The sequence below is a fragment of the Struthio camelus genome, chromosome W, assembly GCF_040807025.1.
Source record: "Struthio camelus isolate bStrCam1 chromosome W, bStrCam1.hap1, whole genome shotgun sequence".
Classification (NCBI taxonomy): domain Eukaryota; kingdom Metazoa; phylum Chordata; class Aves; order Struthioniformes; family Struthionidae; genus Struthio; species Struthio camelus.
Window position 1 is genome coordinate 31014183 of NC_090981.1, and position 16993 is coordinate 31031175.

The following is a 16993-nucleotide window of genomic DNA, read 5'->3' on the forward strand; positions in this document are numbered from 1 at the left end:
GTGTGAGCAATAGTGGCACCCAAAGCATTGCAAACCTGTAGCTTGGTGCTCTGCCAAGAAAAAGGAGGCAAGACCAGCCCTTAAGTATTACAATGTAGTGCAAGCATGGACACTAATGATATCTTGGCCATAGCACACAGGAGTTTTGTATTGATTTCTGATTTGTTTGAAGGTTTTATAGAAACTTTAAGTAGCAATGAAATTTTGGGTTTCCCCACCTTATCCTAAAAATATTGGCAGTTGCATGATCTTTCCTGTAATTTAATGGCTCTATAAGACAAGTAACAGTATTAGATTTGTATATTGAAAATGAATTGTTAATGTTGCAAAGTCAGGATCTCAGAAGTGAATGAATTCTGGTATGGACACATTGCAACAATTGTTGCAACAATTTTGCTCTTACAGAAGGATAAACAGCAAGTGTGTGGCTGCCACCTCAAGTTTAAAAGGAACAATGTGTTATTACGTCAAGATAGATGTAGTAGCTCTGAAATAATAATTCTGGCCACTAAAAGCAGTGTGATATGCAATTTGGACACTTTACCCAGACAAAGTAACGGTAATGAGAAACAGAGTATCTTGGTCAGGAAATCCCATGAATTCGTTTCTGAGCAAAGGAGTTGGGCTGTGTCCATGTAGTACTGCATTATATTGCATGTGCTCTCCTACCAAAAAAAAAAACAAACAAATAACTCATATTGCTCAACTTCTCTTATAGCAGATGTTTAAGCCATGGTCTTACTTTATTTTTAATGTTAAATTTTAATATTTGCTTTATTCTATAATATTAAAAGCTTAAATAAATTAGTATTTGACTGTATCTATATTCAATGTATTATTTTAAAGGAGTAGTAGCCCAGGCTAGATCTGTTCTAGCATGGCACAGCCGCTACCAATTCTGCCCCACGTGTGGGAGTGCAACCAAGACCGGAGAAGGGGGTTACAAGAAAACTTGCTTGAAAGAAGATTGTCCCAGTCTCCACGGTGTTCACAACACCTCATATCCAAGAGTTGGTGAGGATATTGTAAGATAAACTTGATGAAAAGTAGCCTATTTGTAACTACTTCCTTATAGCTATATACCTATAACTCCATTTCTTTTTAGTTATTTCAGCTATTTGCTTCTGTCCTAGGTCTTACATACTTATCTCTCCACAAGAGTGTGTGTGCGTCTCAGTGCTATTTAGGATGAAGTAGTTCAGGCTTCTCTCTCTTTTGGTGTAGCCTGTGACAAAAAATATTGTGACAATATCAATCTTTATTGCAACGCAATAACACCACTTAGATGTGGTGATATAAATATGTAAGTATCTCATAAATGAGATATTCGCAATACAAACGGTCATGTTTTACTCTCTTTTTTTCTTCATATTGTCGTCTCAACTACTGCAAGCCTTCTGGCTTCGAAATGGCCTGTTTGGCACTGTGTCAAATTTCTGATTCAATGGTCATTTTCCTGTAGTGCTGCTTTGACTGCATTAACCACCTCCACTGGCTTTCCCTTTTCATTGTCAGTCACTAACTACATGGCTTAATTCTATCCAGGATACAAACGTGTATATATTCTTCTATAGCTCCTTTTGTTAATTTGTTGCAAAGGAGGTTATTATAATTTCTGTGCTATAGATGGGGAAACACGGAAGGAAAACGCTTACCTGTCTGCATCATTCGATGACCATCTGCTCACCTTTCCTTCCTCTACCCTGGCCTCTCTTTTCTTTTGCAGTTGTAATTCTGGATGTTGTACGTGTTTATTTCCAGACTTTGCTTTGTGATAGGTCCTGTAGATATACCTTTTTATTAATCAAAAAAGTTGTGCCACTGTCTTCTCCCTCATGGACTATAGTGAATTAGTGGCTATTTCTTTACACTCTCTAGCACAACAAAGTCAGAACAGGAATGGGATTATACGAAAAGACTGCTGAAACAGCAATTGTTACTGATGCTTTCCTCTAAAAAAAGTTTACAGAGAGCAACACCTGAAATTCTGTGCTGTGCCACATGGCAGACACCTTTGAATAGGGCATTAATCTTTGAAAGCATTGCTTATATCGGTTGCTGAATCAAACTTTCTTATAGAGAGAAAATACTGACCTTTTGGGCAAAGAGGGAGATGGACAATAGCAAGAGAAAAAAAAATATAAAGGCAAAAGTAGAAAAAAAATGAACTATATAACTGGATATTTAAGAGTCTGATGAGAACAAAAAGGGAAGAAGAGGGCAGATGAACAATGTGCAGGGAGGCATTGTAAAAACCATGATACCAGTAAGAGAAAATATTAAGGAAGTAAGAAAAAGAGACGCTACAAGGCCAAAAATGAAAAAGTAGATAAAAATGCAACATCAAATGAGAGACTGAGTGGGAATAGTCAAAAAAGGCAAAAGTGGGAAATTCAGTCAGTATTTACATTTTAACAAGAGTATCTAGCTTTTCTATGTACATTTGAGTCAAAAGTACATCTTTTGGCTGCATGTGTGTGAAAGAGGTCATAGTAAATTGTGCTTGCTGCTGAAATTGTTGCTGTCTGCTGGATGTATAACGAGGTTAGTATTGCTGGTACTCTCAACAGATTGAATGCTTCAGTTGCAGGTAATTTATGCCTGAATTTCAAGCCTTGGTTAGTAAAGTGCTTCTACTAAGCATGTATATTGCAAAAATAAATGAATAGATATGTTGCAGGAACAAACATCAGCTAAATAAAATAACAGCTTGCTTTGGGGCACCTACCTTTAAGTGCTTGAAATCAAAATTGTGTATCTTATTTGTATTTACACACATTAATATTGGATTGGCTGAAGTTTATTGCTGTTTTTAAGTCCCCAAAAAGTTGAAATATATTTCTTTCATATGCCTTGCAGATCCTGTTGTGATAATGCAAGTTATCCATCCAGATGGGAACCACTGCCTTTTAGGTAGGCAGAAAAGATTTCCCCCTGGAATGTTTACCTGTCTTGCTGGATTTGTAGAACCTGGTGAGTAATTTCATTTTGCTTTATCAAAGGATTTTTCTTGCATGCAAGCATTGTACAGTGAAAATAATTTAGAAATTTGTTCTGTGTTATGTCAAATGAATGTTTTGGCTTCCTGTTAGATAAGTTGTTACAATAAATATGCCTACACTAAACACTGGAGCAGTTCATTTTTAAAATAAGCAAAAGTCAACTTGTATATATATATACTTTTAAAATAGTTTTCTTATGCACTCTCATATATTTAAATTAAAAAAAAATTAAAAACATATGTAAGAACCTTTCTTTAGTAATATTTAGCAAGGGGTTTTAGTATAGGGGAAAAAAAAAGTTAAACTGAATGATTCATACTTAAAGTTAAGCCTCTGCTGAAGTGTTTAAGGCCTGGCCGATTATATGGAAGAGCAGCAGAAATACTATTATTGCAGAAAGAGAAGTAAAGGGACTTCTTCCTAGCTGTGTTCAGCAATAATAGCTTGAATTAATTAAAATTATTAGAAGGTGCAGAATGCTTTGTAAAACATTCTTATATGTTAAATACATCTTAATCACCAGCTAGAGTATAATGTATTACTATATTCTGTAATTGTGTTAAATGAATTATGGTGCCTGCATGAATAAGCTGATTCAGATATCATTTGAAAGAAGTCAGGAGGTTTATTTCTTCCCTCCTTTCTTTTACTCCCTCCCCCAACAACTTATTCTCTGATACTCAATTCAGTTATATAATACTGAAATTTAAGAGTAGCTGATCTGATCAGCTGATCCTAGCTGAGCTAAGACTCAGCTAAGTCGAGGAAACTCTTAGGAGTTCTCTTGCTAGCTAAAATAGTATTTCGTTTATCAATTAATAAAAAACTTGAAGAAATATCCACAGATATTGACATTTATGCAGAAGTTAGTCTTCTAATTGGATGAAAAGAGTTTGCTATATTAGTGGCTAGTTCTTTATGGGACAAAATGAAATATACGGAAGCGTCACTGTATATTGTAGTCTGTATAAAAGCTTTTGGTTCTTGCAGATCCTGTTTGAACTACTTAAAAGAATTTTTAAAATATCTTCAGATAAAGCACTGTACTGATGTGTGGGTTGTTTACTTAATGAACCCTTACATTAATCAGTGGTTACAACAGAGTACACACATAGATATGTAAGCCTTAGACCATCACCACTGCACATATACATCTATACAGATGTCCATGCAAATGGACAGAAAGTTTTCCATTGAAGTTAAGTTTGGAAAATTGTGTGCCTATGTTGAGCCAATAAAAAGTGAGTCAGGCACAGTGCAGAAATATGTGTAGTCTACTGTAGTCTCTACTACAGACTGTAGACTGCAGTCTGCTGTAGTCTCTGTTCTCTTACTGTTGTCATTTTAAAAACTTGATTTTCAGGTTGTATAACATGCCATTATAGTCGTACTGAAAATCTAAAACTTTACAGAATGATCTTTTATAAACGAACAGATTTATATTTCAAAATTTGTTTAAGGAACAATGCATTCCCTACCCATTTTTTGTAGTTTTAGGTAGAGTAATGTAAGCTTGCATATATGGTAAATTAGCAATTCAGGAAATTAACATTATGGTGGAGAAGTTATAGTACTTTATTTTCAAAGTTCCATTTAAAAAAAACCACTGCTTTGGTGGCTACTTTGACTTTAGCAGTCTTCTGTAGCCCATGCTTAAAGTGTGTGCCCTGATCCATGAACTAGATTTCAGGGCAGTTCCCGAGATCAGTTCAGGCAGTTCAAGGCAGTTTCAAATCTTCTGAGTCAGTTCAAAGTGCAGGTTGTAATCCTTGCTTGGAGTATTTTCATCGGCTACTTGTTCTTTGCCCTTTTTGATTAGGCGAAACAATAGAAGATGCCGTTCGAAGAGAAGTAGAAGAGGAGGCTGGAGTCAAAGTTGGCCATGTTCAGTATGTCTGTTGTCAGCCATGGCCAATGCCCTCCTCCCTAATGATTGGTTGCTTAGCTGTTGCGGTGTCTACAGAAATTAAAGTTGACAAGAATGAAATAGAGGATGCCCGCTGGTTCACTAGAGAACAGGTAAAGTTCAATTTAATTTCCTTCTTGTATTGATTGGTCTGTGACTGTATCGGTTCTGGCATACAATAGATATTCACTTTTTTCAACAAGTTGAATAAGCATGTATATTCTCCATTTTATCATACTGTAATTGCATTATATTGCAATTGCAAATTACAACTAGAGAAAGGCAGATATTCATAAGGGAGCACAGCAATTACTCAGTCACTTTCAAGCCCGTTTCAGAACGTTTTTGCCATAGTTAGCTGTTCACTGTTTCCTTCAGGAGGAATGCAAGTTACAGTTATTTTAGCCTACTTTCCTTCACAAGCCTGTGCTTTGTTTGCATTTAGGTGGAAGAAGTATTTCATGGCATTCATCATCTGAGTTTCTCCAAACAAGCATGTTATCAGATTTATTGGGGTGGGGCAGGGGAGGTTTAGGTTAAAACTCTGGAAATTCATTAGTTTTAAAATCTTTTTTCTGTGCAGTAGTAGCTTAATGCTCTAGTAATTAAATTCAGTTCACAGTGCATTAATATGGAATTCTAAACTTAGCTTTTTTGAGTATTTAAAACATAGGCAAACAGAAGAGGGAAAATAAAGACGTGCATAGAAAGAAATATAAGTTTACAAGAGGAGAAAGAAAAGATTGCTTATGCAACATAATCTATGCAGGTTGTCTTGACAAGCTACTGAGGAGCTAAACTTCTAACAACACTCTACTTCTGCCTAGCAGTTCCAAGTGTTGTGACTCAGTAAGTTAACTTGAAGGCAAAATTAGTCACCTACAATCTTAGTGTATGCCTGAGAACACTTATCTATTTTAAATGAGTATCAGTTCTGAATACAGCTAGTCATCAGCAGATTACTATAGAGATGGGAATAAATGTGCTTCAAAAGTATACTTATCTAAAAGCATACTCCCATGTTGCTTGCTCCTGCTTCAGGAAACCAAGAAAAAATACTTCTTCCAAGACCAGAAAGTTACATGTTAAAAAATAAAGAATGTAAAAAGCAGTGTAGAGCACCATCTGGTGGTCCTTACCATAATAAAGGCTTTACAAAAGCCCATAATATTATATAGACAGTAAGTGTTGAAAATTGTGTTAGAAAGTAAGTATGCTTTGAGGCACATTTGAGCTCAAAGATGTCAGAATTCAACATCTCTTCTCTATGTTTTTTTGCATCTCTCTTGGAGAACCCAGTAGTAGCTCTGTCATAGTTATAGTAACAGTAGACTGATTGGTTGTCATAGTATGGTAATTCCTGTGTTCATAAAATGTTAGATTCTGTATGATTTATAAGACTAACTTCTAAAGAAAAAAAATCTGTATTTATTGCAGGTCGTGGAAGTTATCATTAAAGGAAATGAGCGTTCTTTCTTTGTGCCGCCAAGTCGAGCTATTGCACACCAGTTGATAAAACACTGGATTGGAATGAATGCTAATCTTTAAATTCAAATAATTGATTTCTTTAAGTTAAATTATTTCTTCTAGTGAATGCTAATGTTAGAAATAAATTAGAAAGACCTGTTTATCTAATAAACATAGGACCACATGTATTTTTGAGCCTGCCCTTGACTCCAGAGCTAAACGATGCAAACTTGGGGGGGCGGTTTCAAACCTAAGTTCTAACTGGACAGTAAGCCAGTTACTATCCCAAGTAAGCAAGCAACAAACAAGCAACAGTGATATCTTACTGTGCGCAGGCTGCTTTTTGATTTTAGTGTCAAATTATTATGCCTTCCACTATCATGCTTTTTATTTTCCAGCAATTCATTTAGCTATTCTGAACTTAAATGTTTGATTTGGGCCTGATATCTCAAACAGCCCCCACTGGAAGGAGGTTTCTTTTTTCTTTTCTCTTTTTTTTTTTTTTTTTTAATTCTGCCTGGCACAGAGAACACCAAAGAGCATTTAATGCTGAAAGTCCTATCAGCAATGGTTATTTTTAAACAAATAGCAAAGTTAAATGCTGAACAGGTAGTATTTTTTATCTTCCACATGAATAACACTATAAGGAGAGGATTTACTTCACCTGTCTGACTTGGCCTCCACTTACCAATTATATGTTGCCCTGAATTATTTTAAAAGCTTAACACAGTACTCTGTTTATAAAAAATAGTATTGGAGAACCATTCCAAAAATGCTAAATAGTCACAATTTATATAAAGTAATAATGTACTTACCTTATGCAATGAGTTATTTCATTCTCTGATCATTAGAAATGGAACTGTAATAAGGAAGTGGATTATTTAAACAGCACATAAAATAATATCTCAAAATTTGTACAGAGTTATTTTATTAAAACCAAGGTATTAATGTTGTTACTGTTATCAAGAATGTACAGTTGAAAGACAGAAATATATCAACCCCATCTGTGAGACTGAGAGAACAACATAGCATTACAAATATTTACTTACATATTCTTAATGCTGTATTTCAAATTTGTGCCTTAATTTATTGTGTTATTGAAAAGAATGGAAACTATAGTCTTTCAAAATGGATGGTTACAAAAGTGTACTGTTCTTATTATTACTGTCATGATAAGATTCAGTAGTCTGTGATTGTGCAGTCATTGCAGCGGTATAAAAAGAAATGCAAATGACTACAATGTTAGTCATAAAAATTAACTTTTTATCATATGGGTTTTTTTTATTCAGAGTATGTTGAATCTTTTTAAATCTTTTTTGATTTTTTAATTTAATAATTAAGATGTGATTTTTTTTTTATCAAAACTCTGCAAAATCTGGTATCAGAACAGATGTTTTTACAAATCCTCATAGTTATTTTTTTCCATCCACTGTTCATACTATTGCAGCATCCTGTTTTTAAGGCAGTGGTATCAAACTTTTTAATCCAACAGGGACTTCTGGTAGACTTGAAACAATTGACAAATAATTAGGTTGTTTTCATCCTTTCCTGCTGCACCAACAGATTAAGAAGACTGGGGAATCTCTTGACCCATCTGGGAAAGAAAAGGAAGCAATACACTGCTTCCCTGAAAATTTTCTTCTACCAAGGAGAAGAGGAAATAGGAAAAGCTTTCATAGACCGCAGCTGACAAGCAAGAGCAGATACTATCAGTAGAACTGAATTGACCTTAAAAAAAAATTGGAAAAAAAGGAAGTCTAGCTGCAGGTTTTTGATACCAGTAGAGGAGAACAGTGGACAGCATGTGAACGGGGGTGGAAACTAAGCAATGGAAGAAACCTTTAACTAGGATTACAGTGATAACCAAGTATTAAGAGGGATGAACAAGGAGGGAATGAGGAGCAGATGAAAGCGGGAGAATAAAGCAAGAGCAAATACAGAGAGTATAAAGGCAAATCATTTTTCAACATTGAGGTAGCTAAAAATATATAGGTATAAGTCCAATCTTCCTATTAGTTTTTCATGTAGAAAATTACGATGAATTGCTATAGAGATAGATTTGTAACTGTGAAACATAAGAGGGTGTCCACAACCCAATACTGATGATAAGATTCAGACTATTTTTTAATCATTTTTAATCTATATAAACAGATTATATACCTAATTACAATGCTAATAAGAAACAATTTGAAAATACCATTTTTACAGCATGAAAGTAACAGAAGAAGGATATGTTGAAAAAGAAAGTAATGTTTTAATAATTTCCAACTTTGAAAGTAATATTTTAATGATCTTTCAATTCTAATAACTTCTGGTATTATAACAATTTTTAATAGATCTACATTTAGAAATGCTAAATCAAGAGACCTTTTAAAACTCAACTATATGCATATACCCATCCTTTCTTTCATCATACAGATGAACCAGTTAGGGAAAAGATGACAAACATTCCTTGTTTAAGAAAAACTAATTTGATCATTTTAATCTCTTAAAGTTAAAATTCTCTTAGCGCTTTATTATCTTAATTTGACTTGTAGGTAGTAGGATAGCATTTCAGTTTGACAATATCTGTTTTCCAACATAGAAATTTTCTGAATGATAGTTACTATTTGCTGATTACACATGAAACATCTATCTTAAGAGCCAAATGCTGTAGATATTTAACAACTAGAGCAATTTAGAAAGTGCCAAATTAAATTTAGCAAGGAAATTAAACAGAAAGTGTATAACGAATCAAACTGGAATATGGTCAGGACAAAACCTCCAGAAGATTTGAGTTGTATATCTCAAGACTGCACCTGCATAAGCAGAGTATAGCTTGCTACTAAGCTAATGCACTACATTTAAAAAATACCATCCTTTGAACCACTAAAAGTAGAGAGGTTTTGTTCGTGCGATGTAAGAACGTTGTCTCACTATCTTCTCCCTTGTTTCTACTGTGGTACCAAAGCAAAGGGAGTAGTACTGCTACCACACGTAGATGTACAAGGAAGAAAATTTTGAAAACATGCCTTTTTTCCCAGGTTGCCTTTACACTAATGATTATTAACTTTTATTCAGTGTATAATTTGTAAACTTTATTTTATCTATTTTTGAAATTATAAGAACTTACGGATGATATAAATAATAATATAGTAAGGTGGACAAAACATAGACAAGGGTTGTAAACCTGCCACAAAGTTTATACCACTGACCAACCTGTAAGCTCATGTTAGAAATAGTGGCATGAGATTTCTACTAAATTTTCATAGGTCCTGAAATATTTCCTATAAGCATATTTCTTGTATCCTATTTTTCAAATTGCTTAGGTGTAAATATAAAGCAAAAACCATTCCAATGTGGACAGTGTAGCATGAACATTATATGTTGTGTTTTGTGCAGGAATATTGCTAGATTGGTAAAGAGTTAAATTCTACAACATGTGAAAGAAAAAAGAGTGGATGTCAGTAGGCCGATTAAAGGTAGACCAGTCACGATGCTCCATGGAATTAAATATACTAATCAGATTCTGAGCTTAAGGGACAGAAATAGAAAAAGAAGTGGAGCAAGACTGCAAATAGTGTTGTTCCTTCTTTTATCTTTATTTTTCATGTATGTAATTTTATTAACTTAGACTGTTCAGACAAACCTAACATTTTTGCAAAGCATTTGCCCAGGTAAGTTGAGTTAATCATTATTTTTCTCTTTTCCTTTAACTGTTAAGAGTTAATTAACTAGTAGTTCTTTTTTTGCTTCAGTGATTGGAAGGATATGTGTATCCAGCACATCGTTCCTGACTGGGGTTAGCAGTGCAGAAGTGGATAAGTGCAAAGGAAAAAAAAATTTGAATGTGTTATCCTGTTAAGCCATAGCAAGGCAACCAGCCCATCCTTCATTAGCTTAGAAAACCAGACTATTCACAAACAGTCCATAATAGCAAGTGAGGATCTGAAAAAAAAAAAAAAACTTGACTCATAGTAACAGTAAGTATAAATATCTTTTTATTTTAAATAACACCCCTAAGTGTCGGGTAGTATTTTATACATACTTAATTGCTGTAAGTCATCATAGCTTTTATAAAATACAGAATTTCTGTATTGTTTTTACACAGTAGATGCAGTTTAAAGATTTCAAATTATACTTAAGTATATAGTTTAAGTTTGTGAATAAATATGAATTGGTTCCTAAATAGAAGGGATTTTTAAGATGGACTTTAAATTCCTAAAACTGTATCTGTCATCTTATTTACTAACAGGTAGGGACTTAAAATGTAGTAATACATATTTTAAGAATTGAAAGCCTAACTAAACAAACTTCAATTTGTTATTTGTACTGTCTTTATCTGCAAAGACTATTTCAGATGTGGACGGTGAGGAATGCTATGTTAAGACTACAGGGATAGTGTATATTAGTCAATAAGGAATTTTGCATACTGTTGAACAGAGAAGCTTACAAACTCAATTTGCAGCACTTAAATAAGCATGGATAGGTTGGGGAGGGGGGGCCTACAATTTCCTCATCCTGCATACAAAACTATTCCAAGAAAAGCAGTTTTCCTTTCCCTCTTTAAGGAGAGAAACATTCTACCACTGGATCTCTCCCTCACAGTTTCGTGAGGAAATGTAAACGTTTTCTCAACACACCTACACTGAACTAAAAACAAGCCTATGAAATCTTAAACGCTCCCTTTTTTGTTATTCTTTGCCCAAATAACTCCTGTTCTTTGCAATGTAAATTTATTTCCTCTAGAAAGTGACCTTGGAAACTGCATAGTTGGAAAATAAGGTGGGATGTATTCTAAGTCTCCCCATTATAGAGAATGGAAATCCAGTCCTTGAAGCTAGGGTCAATTGTTTTTCCGCACTGAACTTCATAGGAAATGAAAGATTTTTCTCAGTCATAATTTATATTCTGTAGTCACAGACACTCTCAAAATAACTAGCTAACTCATTTCCAAAGAAAATTAATTGTGACAGTATAGAACTATTACACAGGTTTCTCTTGTTAAGCCGAATTTCGGGTGACTTAAAAGAGAGGTTTTAGATTTACACTGTTCTAATTATTAACAATTATGAAATTCAAAAAACAACCACAGTTTGATTTGACAACGGATTGTAGTACTCTGTTGGTAGTACCATCTTTTACCATAGAATTTATATTTCCTATTATTGGAAACAGCAGTGTGTTACAGTGAGATTTCTACTGATTTCATGTCCTTTTGCCACATCACATCTGAAGTGCATTTCACCTACCTGTTCTTGTGGTCCATGCTTACAAATTATGATTTATGTGCCAAAACAAAAACAAATTAAAAGTGACTGAATGCAAGATATAATGCCAAATACCAATACTGCAAACTCATTGACAAGAAAAGGACTGATCCAGCTCCTGTTCAAATTGGCTGTTTTTCCATTGGCCTCAAAATAGGAACAGTCCAACAGTTGAGACATCTATGGCAAATTATGTTGAGAATTTTTTTTTTAACAGAAATTTTATTAAGGACAACATGATTTTATCCACTATAACAGAAATACAATGCACAATAAACTAAGCTGTCTAGGCCAGTTGTAAAACATTTTTTTAATACACAATATAATAAATATACGCACATCCCATTATATTAAACTGAAAAATGTGATCAGTAACTTGAAGTATTCGTTATACAGAATTCATGGTAAAATTATCAGGTGGTTTGTTTATGGGCCACTTTTACAGCATAGAGGCTACCTGGTTCTCCTTTTCTTTGGTATATAGAAAACAGTGCATATTTTTAAATAAGGGTAGAAATGAACTACTTTGATGAAGAAATGAAACATCTTCAAAATACAAAATGAATGTCTATCCTTTAATAATGCATTATTTATTCTTCTTGTGGCCAAGGACTCAGAATAATTAAACAGAAAGCAAGATTAGCTTATTAAGTAGGCAGGAGCTTTAATTTAGCTTTGTAAGAAAATGAAGTTTAGAAATGGCTTCGGCAGAAGTTAGGAATTGAAACCTGGACCTATACCTTGTCTTCTCTCCCTAGAAAGGCAGAAATATACATGCATGTACAAACCCATGAAAGCTGAACTATAATTTTTGTATGAATTTGCTGACATGTTCATTCTCAGTAAAAATTATCTTGAAAACAGTTGACTGACTGCTACCTTATTAGCCTTTTTGTAAACTAAAGCAAAGAGCAATCTGTGTGCGGGGAAATCTTTTAAATGTAATAGCCAGAATGGTATACCAGCTTTTCCTCTAAAAAAAAGTCAATCAAAACCTATTTCACCCTATATCTAGTGCCACTTAATGCTTTCTAAGAGTCCAAAATAATGCAAAATCTTAATTCCATGGAGTTTGGATTTCCTGAATTTGCTCCTTTATGGTACAAGTGATGTTCTTAGTTGCTTAGACGGTAATCTTTCCTGAGAATCAGAAATATAGTAGAAATACTAGTGACTGATGTTTGCTTATCTTTTGGTAAGCCGAAAAAGCGAGATCCTGATTTGATGTGGTTATTAAAAATCCTGCAGCACATTTCATGAAATAAAATGGTTAATCACTGGATCTTAGTACAATACCAGTTGCTGAGTAATTTCACTTATCCACACTTTTCTAGGTATTTAATTTGGATGTGCTATTCTCATATCTAATTGGGTACTGTCAGATAACTACCAAGTTCCATCTGAATGGAAGCTGATTCTTTGCAACCACACAATTCATGTATTAATTAATGTTGTGAAATGCTTTAGGGTCCTATTACTCCCCCATATATATATGAATGGCTTCCTGCTTCTTTTGTTTATTCTGCAGAATGAACAGACATTCTAAACATTTTCCAAAGACATTTTGGCCTGTTTTTGTCTGTCCTCTGGAAAACATACAGAGGAAATGATAAACAAATGAAAATAAGATATATATCAGCTGAGAGAGAGAATAAAGAACACCACTAAGACAGGTAATTTTGATAATGCACCTCTTTCCTTGCATATATTTGGCATAAAATACATTCTTTGGCAAAAGCACTGCAGAAATGGGTGTTCAGAAATTAATGAAATGAGGAATAGTGGTAGTTTGATAAAGAGATTTGGAGCACCTTTGCAGAAAAAAGGGAAAATGGAAGATAATAAGAGGTATTTAAATGAGTGAGCCCTATTTATCTGTGGTTTATCTGCTTCAGTGTGTAAACACCAACACAAGTAATATGCTGCAGAGCTCAGTCAGTAAGGAGGGCAAAAGGAGGAATTCACAAGGAAAAATAAAGCTTTAAGAATAATTTAATAGGAGGAGAGAAAGGGAGAAACCTAAGCAGTGAGAGACTGAGTCAAACATAATTGATAACTTGATAGAGGAGCAGAATCAAAACAAAGAAAACAAAGATTAGTATGCAACAGAAGGATATTGAGAAATACAAGAAGCAAGAGACACAATGGAAGGCAATGACAGCAAAATCTGGTATACAGATTTGGAGAGAAAGTCAGATGCCATATTCAAAAGGAGGAAGTGTATCAGAAGGGGCTGATATGGGTGAAACACAGAAGGGAAGGCCGTAGAAGGCTTGTAATTCAGAAACAGTTGTTTGAGTATTCTGAGACATTGTTCTTGTACAGTCTGAGAAAGGTGAAATATTTTAGATATAAGATTTAACAGGGAGGTAGTCAGTGAGCTGTCACTGAAAATATATTTATAGCTATACATTCTACAATATAAGATGATGAAATTACAGAAAATAGATTTACCACCCAAAAAAGACAATATTATCCTGAAAGAACATTAAACATTTTACAAATGTATTGTGGCACAATACCATTCTGATTCAACATTTCTTGTGTCATTACACATGAATAATTTCTTCTATGTTTTTCCTGGCTTTTTTTTTTTTTTTAAGTTTACTTTGCCTTTTCTGCCAGTGTCCTCTCATTACAATCTAGCTTCACTAAACATGCTTATTCATAAAACTTAAGAAAACAAATGTTTCCAAATCTCCATTATATAAATAATATGAACATGAAATAAAATTATTGCTGTGTTTTCAGTTCTTTCTTTCAAGTAAGTTTTTTTTAATGCAGCTACTCCTGCCTAACAACATGATCTCAGAAGCATATGTTAGTAAAAGAAAATATGTTGTTATCCATATTATTATCACAAAGCTTGCCATCACCCACATTAGCCTGAAAGAAATACTATTAGCAATGCTGTTCACAGTGAAAATAAACACATTCTAGAAAGATTTAACTTCTGCTGTGGTGGGGAGTGATCTTTCACTCAAAATTTAGTTATGGAGTCGCTTACTGCAAGCTAACCTAAGCACTGCTGTTTGTAGCAAGAATAACCTGTCACGTACAGCACTATGTCAGTGGATGCTGGCTTCTATCCAGCTGCTGAATGCCATTATTCTCATTTAAGGTAATTGGACTAAGTGAACACCCAGCTTCTCCCAAGAAGTGTCCAGCAGTGTACAGAATTGTCCCTAATTAAGGGTCTTGCCCTGCAATCCTGATGCCTTCAACTAATCATTACTCAAGGCAATGAGACCACTCATGTGACTAGGATTGAAGCTGATGAGATTCCTAGTTCAGTTAAATTCAGCACATCTGAGTTGCAGAACTAGCAAAGCAAGAATAAACAAAGAGAATGCAAAGAAAACATACATAGAAAACATGAGTGAAAAGGAAGAGCTGGTGCCTCACCCTTTTCTGAAAAGGGTTAAAGGTTCTTTTCAATGTTTACTTGCAATTTATTTTAAGATATCAGTGATTTAATGCATGCATCTAGAATTTAGATCAGTAATACATAAGTATGAAAATTAACAAAGGAAACTGTAATCTTCATCACAAAAAAAAAAGTCTAAACATTCACCCTACATTAAAGCTTTCATCTACTTTTCCTTTCTAACTAAGCACAAAAATTTAAAAGCAACAAGAAAAAAACAAAAGCAGAAAAAAACAGCTTAATTCATACTGGTCACCTAGGTCTTACTCCTTACCTTTGACCACATGGCAAAATCTGTAGTCCTGCCGCTGGGAGCGACTTAGTCTTGTGGTATTTCCTGTTGGTGGCGCTCACTGTTGCAAATGGAGGGAGCTGAGGAAGGGGAAGGGATGTTTACGGTTTTCCTTAGGTTGAATTGAGAGAAATCCTAGAAGTAAAATATTTTCTCAATTACAATTTAGTAGAATAATAAAACATCAGTTATCAAAGTCAGATTATGGGGGTCTGTTAGCTTGCTCCTTCTGTAGTCATAAATAGATGCACCAATCTACAAATAATGATTAACATAAGGTAACTCTAAAAATGAGTTGGACACACTCAATATACTAGCATATGTAATTGTTTAATAGAACCTTGATTATTAGGTGGAACTGACAGGCATTGCCTCACATTCAAAACTAGAGCTAAATGTTGGTCCCAGCCCCTGCCTCTGTGTTCTTTAAACCCTCATATTTGGCTTTCAGATCAGATTATTCTTCCCACTGAGAACAGCGCTCAGCTGGCATCATGTGTTGCCTCATCTAGCCTTGTAGCACTGAATTTAACACCTTCAGGCAGGCTTGGCTATCTGTCAAGCTTTGACTAATGACACCTGGAAAAAACAGAGGGGGATAGTTTCATTTTGAAAATTGACAACGTAAACATCCCAAAGTGTCTGCTGTGAAATAAATATGCAGCTTTCTCCAACTCTCAAGACTATCTTCCAAAATAGTGGGGGGAAATGCTTATATTTTTCCAGCCAACTAATGTACATATTAGTGCTCTGACACATCCAGTCATTTAGCCTTCCACAAAATTAAAAAAATTTTTTGGTAGAAGTCAGTGACTATGTCTTGAAAGAAGAATTTATTCCTAATTGTTTGGCTAGCTACATATGACTACATACAGTGATAGGTAGCATGACTCTCACATTGTCTATGCAATGACTTTAAAAACATTATTCTAATCTTAATTTTTGTAACAAAAATCCATACATCTACATTACACTACATCATCACATAAGTTTACAGCCTGAAAACTTCACTCATGCGCTTTCCAACATGATTACTTTTACAGTGACAGAATTTCACATCTTATGAAAGAAAAGCTTGCAAATCAAACTGAATCAGAAAACACATTAAGACTTTGAAATTAATATCTTTATTTTTTATTCTTTATACACACCAAGTCTTTCAGGTAACTAAAATGACAATTTATCTATTATCTTTAGAAAACTCAAAAGAAAACCATAGAGTTATTTTATTAACTTTTGTTGTACTAATGTATGATGATGATGCACTTGATGTATTGATGAGTAATCATCATCTAAAGATCATTGCAGCTACCATCACTTGCAGTCAGGATGATATTTAAAGATATATTGTATAACTCTACTGATTTTCAAAACTATCCCAATAATATTAGCAGTTCAAATACTTCTAATTTCAAATAATGTGAATTATCTATTCCGTAGGTCATCAAAATACAATAGAAAATCTTTAGTTTTTTTTTTTTTATAGATTATATTTTCAATACTGTGGAAAAAAGCAGTTGTAGGTTTTGGCCAACCAACTTTTCCAGGAAACATAAGCCCACCAAATGCTATCCATTTTATATGGCTGAATAGCCCCTACATAGTCACTCTACAATCGGGGACACAGGCCTTTTCCGTCGCTGCCATGCC

The 16993-nt window shown here is 34.2% G+C and overlaps 1 protein-coding gene across 5 annotated transcripts in view; it reads left to right on the top strand.

Moving 5' to 3' along the window:
* The window catches only part of LOC104140165 (uncharacterized), a 60677-nt gene that overhangs the window by 4880 nt on the left and 38804 nt on the right, over window positions 1–16993 (top strand). The window contains exons 4-6 of one of the 5 annotated variants that reach the window (XM_068924942.1): window positions 847–1014; window positions 2860–2973; window positions 4822–5021. In XM_068924942.1, the coding sequence (XP_068781043.1) occupies window positions 4996–5021 (26 nt within the window). In that variant the 5' untranslated portion in view covers window positions 847–1014; window positions 2860–2973; window positions 4822–4995. Of the gene's footprint in view, window positions 1–846; window positions 1015–2859; window positions 2974–4821; window positions 5022–10204; window positions 10338–13152; window positions 13298–16993 lie in introns of those variants that run through there. The other 4 variants (XM_009668748.2, XM_068924944.1, XM_009668745.2 and 1 more) reach the window with 4 other exon arrangements.